The 12553-nt window shown below is 43.3% G+C and overlaps 1 protein-coding gene across 2 annotated transcripts in view; it reads left to right on the plus strand.

Moving 5' to 3' along the window:
- Positions 1-614: 614 nt before the first annotated feature.
- Positions 615-12553, plus strand: part of LOC134359534 (src substrate cortactin-like) — an 87604-nt gene continuing 75665 nt past the window's right edge. Inside the window, exons 1-2 of one of the 2 annotated variants that reach the window (XM_063072937.1) lie at positions 615-872; positions 8148-8233. In XM_063072937.1, coding sequence (XP_062929007.1) covers positions 8150-8233 — 84 coding nt within the window. In that variant the 5' untranslated portion in view covers positions 615-872; positions 8148-8149. Of the gene's footprint in view, positions 873-1239; positions 1353-8147; positions 8234-12553 lie in introns of those variants that run through there. The other variant, XM_063072938.1, reaches the window with a different exon arrangement.

Raw genomic sequence — 12553 nt, forward strand, 5'->3', positions numbered from 1 at the left:
GGTTTTTACCTTAAGCTCTTTCATAATATCTGGACTATTATACAACACCCAATCTAAGATAGCTTTTCCCCGACTAGGCTCAAGCACAAGCTGCTCTAAAAAGCCATCTCGAAGGCATTCAACAAATTCCCTCTCTTGCAATCTGACACCAACCTGATTTCCCCAATCCTCTTGCATTTTGAAGTCCCCCATTACAATCGTGGTGCGGGACATCCTTCTCAAAGTTCACAGAATATTAAGGTAATGTTTGATAGGGAGAAGCTGAAAGCTTTGGGGAATGCGGGCACCGAGTATGCCAACCTGGCAAATCTAGTAATGGGTAAAACTACATTGGTGGCACAGCTGCATGGTCTAACAATTCGAGCTGGGCCTTTCAAGAGAGACGTTGGGAGGTACCGGGGGAGATATCTTCCGCGTATGTTCCCGTTATGGATAGCAAGATTGATTGTGAACTTCAAGCTGACTAGATGTGGTTGTACCTCGGGAATTGCGTCTTGTCCAGCTGCCCTTCGAAATACAGTCTTGTTTTGGACTGTGATCCACACCTTTTCCAAATTCCAATTCCGATCAAGGATCCCGCCCAGTTTCCTGATTCTCATTCGGGTTGAATCAGTTGAACTCTCAGCCGCGATATATATATAAAATCCTGGACTCGCCTGCTGTCTTGTCTTGTCCCCACTACACCAACCGTCGCCGCTGGGCTATGATCATGCCGTGCGTGAGCTCTGGTAAACTTCAGGGAACTGTTGCCTGCAAGAGGTTCTCGCCCCTTCCTGTTTAAAGTCAAATCGCGATTTCTAAGCCCAGCCTCTGTGAGAACAGGTAGCGAGCTTGCCTACGGACTTACAGCCTGTCTCAACCCCGTATCACCGGTAAGAAAGTTTCCTGAAGTTCTCTAAGTGTACAGCATCGTCCTAATCTGGGAATACTTTCTCGCCCTGAGTCTCGTGGTAGACAGTAGAGAAACATCGGGCACTGCTAGCAATGCTTACACCCTCAGCGTCCGGGAGAAATTAACCTCCTCTTCGCCTCTGCTCGCCTCAAAGGCGACGGAGAACCTTTGGCTAGATTTGTGACTGTCCCAGTAGTATTTGTATTAAACTACCGAAATTAGTGAAGTGAGAAAGGAGATGTGAGTGAGAAATGTGTCGGAATCTGATTGAGGTGTTCCAGGAAGTAGGAGAGAGGTTGATTGTTCGGGGGTTCATGTTCAGAATACTGCGGCTGTTACTGAAGGAATTGGGAGGGGCTACGTATTTACAGAATAGCCTACCCCGGAGTGAACAATCTAGGCTGGACTGGAATCCGTGTGACGTGCAGAAACAAAAGTGCAAAGTTCTCAGAATATTAAGGTAATGTTTGATAGTGAGAAGTGCTGAAAGCTTTGGGAACATACTAGAGGCACAGCTGCATGGTCTAACAATTCGAGCTAGGCCTTTCAAGACAGAGGTTGGGAGGCATTGGGGGAAATATCTTCTGCGTATGTTCCCGTTATAGATAGCGAGAGTGATTGTGAACTTCAAGCTGACCAGAAGTGGTTGTATCTCGGGGAGGGTGGGTGATCTAGATACAGTCATCTGCGAAATATCGGCTGTTTGTTTATTGCCATAGATGCTGCCTGGCCTGCTGAGTTCCTCTAGCATTTTGTGTGTATTTGTCTGGATGTCCAGCATCTGCAAAATCTCAGACAAGAGCAAATCTGCGGATGCTGGAAATCCAAGCAACACACACAAAATGCTGGAGGAACTCAACAGGCCAGGCAGCATCTATGGAAAAGAGTACAATCTACGTTTTGGGCCAAAACCCTTTAGCAGAACTGGAGAACAAAAATGAGGGGTTGGAGTTAGAAGGTGGAGGGAGAGGAGGATTGAAGAGCTGGACGGCAGTGGAGATCAGAGGGAAGGAGTAGTGAGAGAGGGTTTCACTGAGCTTCTGTCGAAAGGAAGATTTAACTTCTTCAGGTTAGGCATCCCTGGACCAGACTTGGCAGTGCAGTAATCGAATAACAAACAACAGAAAGTCTGCAGATACTGGAAATCCAAGCAACACGCACAAAATGCTGGAGGAACTCAGCAGGCCGGGCAGTGTCTATGGAAAAGAGTATAGTCAATGTTTTGAGTAGTGAGAGAGGGTTTCACTGAACTCCCGTCAAAGAGAGAATTCCAGAACGATTCGGATCAAGGGGATTTGGATTTTGTATATGAATTAGTAGATATTTAACAGTGATTTACTGTCAGTAATCTCCCTTATGAATTTGGAAACCTAGAAATAAAATCACAGGGAACTGATCAAGAGCTACATAATGTTTATGTGTAGAATATTGATTACATAGACAGCTAAACACAAGGTGCAAAATCTGGAATTGAGAGAAGGCTAGAAATAATGGACCAGGAGAAAAAAAAAACAGAATAAACATTTCAAATGGAAAAGAGTACAGTCGACATTTTGGGCTGAGACGCTGCTGAAGGGTCTCGGCTGGAAATGTCAATACTACTCTTCTCCATAGATGTTGCCTGGCCTGCTGAGTTCCTCCAGCATTTTGTATGTGTCGCTTGCATTTCCAGCATCTGCAAATTTTCTCTTGTTTGTGATTGGATAAACATTTCAAATTTTGCTTCTTGAATTAAATGGAAATAGCTGGAAATTAGTAGGCTTTAAGCAAGTACTGAGGTGAGGTTCAGCCTGTATAGGGTGATGTGTGGTTGCAGTTAATGGTCAGGTTACTGGAGACAAGAATTTATGCAAAAGATATAGATAAGCAGCCAAAGGAGGTAGGGTGGGTGGTCCTTGCAAGATCATTACAATAGCTGCTCTCTAGAACAATAAGAACAGTTGCTACGCTATATATGAAGTTGTTGAAAGCAATATTAAGATTGCAAGACTAAACCATGCCAAATTGGAAGATGGTACTGTTCCTTGAGATTGTGTTGAGCTTCAATAGAGCAATGTTGGGAACAGAGAATATTGAGGTCAGAACGGGAATAAATTGATCAATTAGAGTAACAGATAGTTAGAGTGCTGGATGAAGACCTCACTAATCTGCATTTGGCTTCCCCATTCTAGAGATCAGACCCTGATTGTTTTTAAATTGAAAAAGACATATGGAGAGTTTTGGGTCATCAGTGGCAAAAGGAAGAAAATGTAGGATCGGTATGTTTCCTGCCATTCTTTGGGATGGTTCTGTGGCAAAAGTTACTGCTACCATCAGGCAGGAGATACGGGAGCCTTAGATCCCACACCACCAGGTTCAGAAATAGTTGTTACTCTTCAGTCATCAGACTCCTGGACCAGCGTGGATAGTTTCATGCACCTCAACACTAAACTGATGCCACAACCTACGGATTTGCTTTCAAGGGGGTTGGTGATGGGGGGGGGGGTGGGTGGCAGATTGGTGGCTGAGGGTGGGGATTGGTGAGTGAATTGTAAATGAGGGTGGTGGATTGGTATGTGAGGGTGGGGATGGGTTGTTCTGCTAGGCTGTGGATTGGTGGCGAGGATGAGGGGATTGGTGTGTGAGGGTGGAGGATTGGTAGGTGAGTGTGGGGGTTGGAGGTGGAGAATAGAATTGAAGAAATGGGCAGAAATCAAACAGGTGAAAGTGGGAAATCACAAAGGAGGGTGAGTTCTAAAGAGCTAAATAGTGAGGGCGAGGCTGGCAGGGAAAGAGGACACAAGGTGGGCACAGTCACCTCTGCTTTAGATAGCTGGACACTGAATTCCTTCTCTATAGGGATAAGCAGTCACCAACAGAGCCCAACGCTTCACACTAACACTACTGTGAGGGGTGGCCCCCTGCAGAGGAAACATTGACCTGTCAGTTTCCTCAGGAAAATGCACCAATTCAGACACTGTAGTGCTGAAAAAATGTGATAGAAGGTATTGGCTGTGCTGAAACAAAGAATACTCCATGTTGCTCAAAATGTTGGTGAAATTCAAACTAGTTGCAGTTTCCATAGCAACATCTTTCACTGGAGGAAGTGAGTGAAGTCAAAGGAGAAGTTACTTAATATCAGAACAAGTTCAATCAGATGGGGAGGGTAGGTCCAAACGGAGCCTCTTTTAAAGGGAGAAATGGAGTGTGTGAGGGTGGTACTGATGAACAGCCTAGTAAGTCTGGATATCCACGATGTAAAATATACCAGGACTGAGATATAGGCTGGAATCTAACTGAGGTGTTTGGTGGAAGTTTGCATAACATAATAGATGTCAGGAATAAATTACAGGCTGGAATCTCATTGAGGCATTGGGAGGTTTAAATATAGAATACTAGATTCTTGGGAGGCTAAAATTCAGTGGAGGATTGGTGGGTTTACAAATTCCCAGGATTGCAAGATGGGTTGGAATCTAACTGAGGAGTTTAAGTGGTTGGTAGATAAATTAATAGATAATCATGGCTGACATTATGGGAAGGATACAAAATCGTCACACTGTTTGTGTTGCCAGCATTAAGGATTAACATTAGATTATGAAGACACGTAGTCCTCTTTTATTGTCATTTAGTAATGCATGCATTAAGAAATGATACAATATTTCCTCCGGTGTGATATCACTAAAACACAGGACAGACCAAGACTTAAAAAACTAACAAAACCACATAATTATAACATACAGTTACAACAGTGCAACAATACCATAACTTGATGAAGAAGTCCATGAGCACAGTAAAAGTTCAAAGTCTCTCAAATGTCCCACATCTCACGCAGACAGGAGAAGGAAGAAAAACTCTCCCTGTCATGCTGACCACGGTCTGACTCTGAGTCATCCGAAAACTTCGAGCTCTGATCAGCTCTCCAACACCGAGTACTGAGCGCCATCTCTATCCGAATGATTCGACCTCCATCTTGGTTGCCAACGGCAGGCAAAGCCGGGGATTTTGAGGTCTACCCTCGGAAAGATTCCCGACCACGCAGTAACGACGGCAGCGAACGAGTGTTTCAGAAATTTTTCCAGATGTTCCACTATGCTTTCATGTCTGTCTCCATCGAATCAGAATTGTCCACAGCCCCTATTTAACGGATACGATATCATTTTTCACCGGAGGGCTGTGCACGTGTGGCACGCTGCTATCGCTTCCTCCCACAGAAGAGTGCTATGAAGAGTGGCTTAATCTGTTAACACTTTTATCTACAGTGGAATGAACTGATAAAGGATATGAACTGGTCATTTGGAGAAGATCTGCCAGATTGTTTTTGACTTAAACATATTGATCCTGGACTGCCATTTTATCTTAAGATTCTGACCACAACAGAATTCTTCTGGCACTATCTCCAGCAACCAAAGTACGTTTGTTTTTAACAAATTTTCTGCTTACCAGAGCACCCGTAGTGATCCATTCCACTCAGTCTGAAACAGGGCTGAACCAGTTGTCAACTAGGGAAGACAAGATTGGTTCAATCCTGGCCACACTGAGAGCCAGAGTTGATTGTTTTAGACAGGAAAAAAATGTCGCTATTAGCCATATGCTTATTGGTAACTTTCCTTTGAGTGGCCTTCAAAACATCAACATTATACCAAACTACTATCATTAAAGTTAAAGACCATTTGTGGAATCACCTTGAAGCGTAGGAGGATAAGAGGAGATTTAAGACAATAAGACCATAAGATATAGGAGCAGAAGTAGGCCATTTGGCCTATCGAGTCTGCTTCACCATTCAATCATAGGCTGATCCAATTCTTCCGGTCATCCCCACTCCCCTGCCTTCTCCCCATACCATTTGATGCCCTGGCTAATTAAGAACCTATCTATCCTTACCTTAAATACACCCAATGACTTGGCCTCCAAGCCGTTTGTGGCAACACATTCCACAGATTTACCACCCCGTGACTAAAGTAATTTCTCTACATCTCTGTTCTAAATGGACGTCCTTCAATCTTGAAGTCATGCCCTTTTGTCCTAGACTCCCCTACACTGGAAATAACTTTGCCATATCTAATCTGTTTAGGCCTTTTAGCATTCAGAATGTTCCTATGAGATTCCCCCTTCATTCTCCTGAACTCCAGGGAATACAGCCCAAGGGCTGCCAGATGTTCCTCACACGGTAACCCTTTCATTCCCGGAAACATTCTCGTGAATCTTCTCTGAACCCTCTCCAATGTCACTATATCCTTTCTAAAATAAGGAGCCCAAAACTGCACACAATACTCCAAGTGCATTTTTATAAAATGCAAGCAGGCTTTTTTCCACTAAAGTTGGGTGAAACAAGAACTAGAGGTCATAGATTAAGACCATAAGGGTGAAAGGTGAAATATTTAAGGGAACATGAGGGAGGAACTTCCTCACTTAGAAAATGGTGAGAGTGTGGAATGGGCTGCCAATGGAAGTGGTAGATGCAGATTCTGTTGCAACCTTCAAGAGAAATTTGGATAACTACATGGATGGGACAACTGTGGAGGGCTATGTTTCAGATGCAGGCCAATGGGACTAGGCAGAATAATAGTTCAGCATGAAGTAAGTGGGCCAAAGAACTGGTTTCTGTGCTGCAGTGCTCTACGACTCTATCTTGAGCATGTTAATTCTGGTGCTCAGAGAGAAAGGCTAGATCACTTTCTCAAAGGCAAAAAGAAATGGGCATTAAGTGCCAACTTTATCAGCAAAAACCCACATCTGGAAGACAGTATTAATGTTTGGTTTGCAAAATTATTTTGTTACTGAACTGACTGTTTCTCTGCAAGAACCAGCTCATAAAACATGCAGTGTAAAGACTCCATTTTCTGAGTAACAAAAATATCACAGTTGGAATGAAAAATGTACAAGAGTAGTGGCTTAATACTAACAGGACTATTTGTCAGTGAAACTATGAGATATGGAAGTAAGAGGCCCCCTGGTGCCCCCACCCCAAACCCCAACTTTGCTAGCTTAGCAGACCGAGGTAGTCAGGGGAACCTGAATCTTATTCTTTGCTTTGAATGGTTTTCAGTTTTAAAAGTTGATCACTTTCTGTTGCAAGAGAAGCTCGGGGCTGTGTCAGGCTTACTGATTCTGGAAGGGTCAGAATTTCACAATCAACCAGCAACAAACACTTCTGCAATTTGTTGTGCTTTGCATGATAGTTAAGCTGAAAAGAAATTTGAGTGGGCCGGGAGCTGGTGCTGAGAGCAATGGAAATCCATCAAATAAATCGCACGTTTTCTTGAATCAAGAAATACCGGCCCACGCCGCAGAACTGGAGAGAGGAGCCTGTGGCTGAGATAGAGCAGGAAGTGGGAGTGGGCTCAGCCTGGAACAGCTGTGTCTTGTGTGAGGAGGGAGCTCTGAGGCTGCCATGCAGTGCGTTGCAGCAGTGATTGAGGATTAACAGATTTCCATGGAGGGTTGAGAGCTACATGGGCAAAATGGCTTCCTTTGCTGGAGACCCTCAGGAAAAGTGAGGAGGAGTTCGATTTGCAGTGGCAAAACTTGATTCCAGTATGATCACGCAGCATTTCTGTTGGGAGCAGGGATTACCATCTTGCTTAAACAAAAGGGGGAAGGCTGGGAGAAATAGTGACCATCTGAGTATCAAACTAGAGGAAGGTAGGGAGGCTTTGGGCTGAGGCTGGAGGTCAAAAGGAACAACCCACCAGCAAGATAGGGCTGTTCATAGTAACCATCCAGAGTTGTGGCTTACTCAAGATCGCAATCGATCACTGTACTGTAATTGCAAGTTTCAATATTGTTTAATGTCGTTTCCAGTACACAAGTATAATGGCGAAATAAAATGATTGTTACTCCAGATCTGAACCAACACAAGTAAAAACAAAATAATAATAAATATGTAAGATAGCTTATATGTATAGTTTGGTTGAATGTCCATAATATGATGCGAGGTACGTGGAATAACCATTACCATTAGGAGTGAGAAGAGTCAAAGCACCAGCCAAATAAAACTGATAGGAATGAAAACCAAATACTGGCAAGCAACTTTTTGTGGAAATTGAAGCCATGACCCGCACCACCAAAAGGTGATAGCAAATGTTATGAATAGACTTTAATTGTGGTATGAGAAAAGTGGGTGTGGAGAGTCCATTGTAGGATACAGTGTAAGTGGGAAAATGTGAGGGGATTACATGCATAGGGCTCATTAAACGTTGGCGTGTCTAAAGAATATAGGAAAACTAGGTGTTCTAAATTGATGATTTGTTGGTTCAAGCATCTTTTTGTCTCACAGAGATGTGGAAAGCAGCAGTGGGCCATAATGTTAAAGTGGATCAGGAGAAGGATGGAGATGATTGGGAAACAGATCCTGACTTTGTCGTAAGTAATCATTTTTTTTTGCCTGTTCAGATTGGCCAAGAATTTACTCTGAAGAAATCTAATTACAAGCAAAAGAAAATCTGCAGATGCTGGAAATCTGAGCAACACACACAAAATGCTGGAGGAACCCAGCAGACCAGGCAGCTTCTATGGAAAAAAGTACAGACAACGTTTTGAGCCGAAACCCTTCGGCAGGACAAAGAGTTTCGGCCCGAAACATCAACTGTACTATTTTCCATAGATGCTGCCTGGCCTGCTGAGTTCCTCCAACAGTTTGTGTTTGTTTCTCTGAAGAAAGATTCACACACTGGAGGGCACTGAGTGACCGTGCCCTGTACTCTGCATGTCTCTCAACTTCAAGATTAAACATCAAACCCTTACTTCCCATTCTAGTTAGAAAATCTAGACTGAAGTGACCCAGACAATTTTCATTTTGTACTTGAATGATGTTTATCAAGAATATTTAATCCCATTCTGTATTTTTATAAGCCAACTGTATCAATTTCTTTACAGTGAATCTTATTCAATTTGTTCAGTTGTTTTATGCAAACAGAAACTGAGACCTTAGAGACTAGAGGGAACCTGAATTGAATGTGAGTTCGATTTTTACAGCCAGGGTGATGCCTGTGGTCTTTCCACATTGCTATCTCTGCTGGGACTACACTGATGTAAACCAGAACAAGATTGGGATTGGACATTGCAATATGTGAAAGATGATATCTCTGTGGAGTTGGCCTTGGCTAACTCCAGGCCAAGGCACTGAATGGTGGTAAAGATCTATACACACTTAATCTGTCTGCACACAATTTCCAGCATTTAATACAAGCTCACCTGTTAGGCTAATTAATTACAGTCAGATAGGAAACATAATTGCCATTTCTATTGATCCTGATTTTTTTGACCTTTTATGTACATTTTAAACAAAAACAAGTGCAATATTTCTAATCTGTTACTGTTGCACTGGCATCTGAAGTCAAATTACATTACAACTTGGTTCTTTAATAAATTTAGTTGAATATTTGTATTAAATGCAGATTCTAAAAAAGAAGTTTTAAAGTATGTGGCTCAAACATCAGTGAACCCGTCAGACGCAGCGATGCTGAATTTAAAATATGAAGTGTAGGACTGAGCAACAGGAAGTGGTCAACTCATACTTCCCTTTCTACCCAGTGAAGCTGAGATACATTAGTACTGTAACCATCCTCCACTTGAACAAATGGAGGCTGGGATCAGTGACGGCACCTTATAACCCAGGCTTAAACCAGTACCCTCCCTGTGTCCCATCCCTTCCCTCTTGACCTTTTCCTCTCTCTCCCATCTCTCTTTTTTCCCCAGCTTCTATCCACCTGCCTTTTGTTTCCCTTTCCCTCTTCCCACTTCATCCTTCTTCCCTGTCTGTCTCCAACTCACTCCACCCTCTCACACCAGCCATTTCCTTTTAGTCCCCTCAATCATTATACCAATTTTATTTTCCCCTTTGATCTTGCCTGATTTCCTACATCGCCTGAATTTCACTCAGATCCTCGCTCTCCTTCAACCCCTCAATATCCTTCATCCGCTTGATCTGCCCGTGTGCCTTGATCTCTCACTTTTCCTCGATCTCACACTGCCTGTAGATTTCATTCTGCCCCTCAGTCTTGTTGCCCTTTCACTCCACTCCTGTTTCACCCTTGCCCCCCTTTTCTGACTCAGTCCTTTCTTATCATCTGAATGCTGGCCCTCATGTTCTGGGTACAGAAGATAACAGAAAAGTATCATAGAAACATAGAAAATAGGTGCAGGAGTAGGCCATTCGGCCCTTCGAGCCTGCACCGCCATTTATTATGATCATGGCTGATCATCCAACTCACAACCCAGCCCCAGCCTTCCCTCCATACCCCGTGATCCCCGTAGCCACAAGGGCCATATCTAACTCTCTCTTAAATATAGCCAATGAACTGGCCTCAACTGTTTCCTGTGGCAGAGAATTCCACAGATTCACCACTCTCTGTGTGAAGAAGTTTTTCCTAATCTCGGTCCTAAAAGGCTTCCCCTTTATCCTCAAACTGTGACCCCTTGTTCTGGACTTCCCCAACATCGGGAACAATCTTCCTGCATCTAGCCTGTCCAATCCCTTTAGGATTTTATACGTTTCAATCAGATCCCCCCTCAATCTTCTAAATTCCAACGAGTACAAGCCCAGTTCATCCAGTCTTTCTTCATATGAAAGTCCTGCCATCCCAGGAATCAATCTGGTGAACCTTCTTTGTACTCCCTCTGTGGCAAGAATGCCATTCCTCAGATTAGGGGACCAAAACTGCGCACAATACTCCAGGTGTGGTCTCACCAAGGCCTTGTACAACTGCAGTAGTACCCCCCTGCTCCTGTACTCGAATCCTCTCGCTATAAATGCCAGCATACCATTCGCCTTTTTCACCGCCTGCTGTACCTGCATGCCCACTTTCAATGACTGGTGTATAATGACACCCAGGTCTCGTTGCACCTCCCCTTTTCCTAATTGGCCACCATTCAGATAATAATCTGTTTTCCTATTTTTGCCACCAAAGTGGATAACTTCACATTTATCCACATTAAATTGCATCTGCCATGAATTTGCCCACTCACCCAACCTATCCAAGTCACTCTGCATCCTCTTAGCATCCTCCTCACAGCTAACACTGCCACCCAGCTTCGTGTCATCCGCAAACTTGGAGATGCTGCATTTAATTCCCATATCCAAGTCATTAATATATATTGTAAACAACTGGGATCCCAGCACTGAGCCTTGCGGTACCCCACTAGTCACTGCCTGCCATTCTGAAAAGGTCCCGTTTATTTCCACTCTTTGCTTCCTGTCTGCTAACCAATTCTCCATCCACATCAATACCTTACCCCCAATACCGTGTGCTTTAAGTTTGCACACTAATCTCCTGTGTGGGACCTTGTCAAAAGCCTTTTGAAAATCCAAATATACCACATCCACTGGTTCTCCCCTATCCACTCTACTAGTTACATCCTCAAAAAATTCTATGAGATTCGTCAGACATGATTTTCCTTTCACAAATCCATGCTGACTTTGTCCGATGATTTCACCGCTTTCCAAATGTGCTGTTATCACATCTTTGATAACTGACTCCAGCAGTTTCCCCACCACCGACGTTAGGCTAACCGGTCTATAATTCCCCAGTTTCTCTCTCCCTCCTTTTTTAAAAAGTGGGGTTACATTAGCCACCCTCCAATCCTCAGGAACTAGTCCAGAATCTAACGAGTTTTGAAAAATTATCACTAATGCATTCACTATTTCTTGGGCTACTTCCTTAAGCACTCTAGGATGCAGACCACCTGGCCCTGGGGATTTATCTGCCTTCAATCCCTTCAATTTACCTAACACCACTTCCCTACTAACATGTATTTCGCTCAGTTCCTCCATCTCACTGGACCCTCTGTCTCCTACTATTTCTGGAAGATTATTTATGTCCTCCTTAGTGAAGACAAAACCAAAGTAATTATTCAATTGGTCTGCCATGTCCTTGCTCCCCATAATCAATTCACCTGTTTCTGTCTGTAGGGGACCTACATTTGTCTTTACCAGTCTTTTCCTTTTTACATATCTATAAAAGCGTTTACAGTCAGTTTTTATGTTCCCTGCCAGTTTTCTCTCATAATTTTTTTTCCCCTTCCTAATTAACCCCTTTGTCCTCCTCTGCTGAACTCTGAATTTCTCCCAGTCTTCAGGTGAGCCACTTTCTCTGGCTAATTTGTATGCTTCTTCTTTGGAATTGATACTATCCCTAATTTCTCTTGTCAGCCACAGGTGCACTACCTTCCTTGATTTATTCTTTTGCCAAACTGGGATGAACAATTGTAGTTCATCCATGCAACCTTTAAATGCTTGCCATTGCATATCCACCGTCAATCCTTTAAGTGTCATTTGCCAGTCTATCTTAGCTAATTCACGTCTCATACCTTCAAAGTTACCCTTCTTTAAGTTCAGAACCTTTGTTTCTGAATTAACTATGTCATTCTCCATCTTAATGAAGAATTCCACCATATTATGGTCACTCTTACCCAAGGGGCCTCTCACGACAAGATTGCTAATTAACCCTTCCTCATTGCTCAAAACCCAGTCCAGAATAGCCTGCTCTCTAGTTGGTTCCTCGACATGTTGGTTCAAAAAACCATCCCGCATACATTCCAAGAAATCCTCTTCCTCAGCACCTTTACCAATTTGGTTCACCCAATCTACATGTAGATTGAAGTCACCCATTATAACTGCTGTTCCTTTATTGCACACATTTCTAATGTCCTGTTTAATACCATCTCCGACCTCACTACTACTGT

This window comes from Mobula hypostoma, chromosome 20 (genome assembly GCF_963921235.1).
Source record: "Mobula hypostoma chromosome 20, sMobHyp1.1, whole genome shotgun sequence".
NCBI classification, from domain to species: Eukaryota; Metazoa; Chordata; class Chondrichthyes; order Myliobatiformes; family Myliobatidae; genus Mobula; species Mobula hypostoma.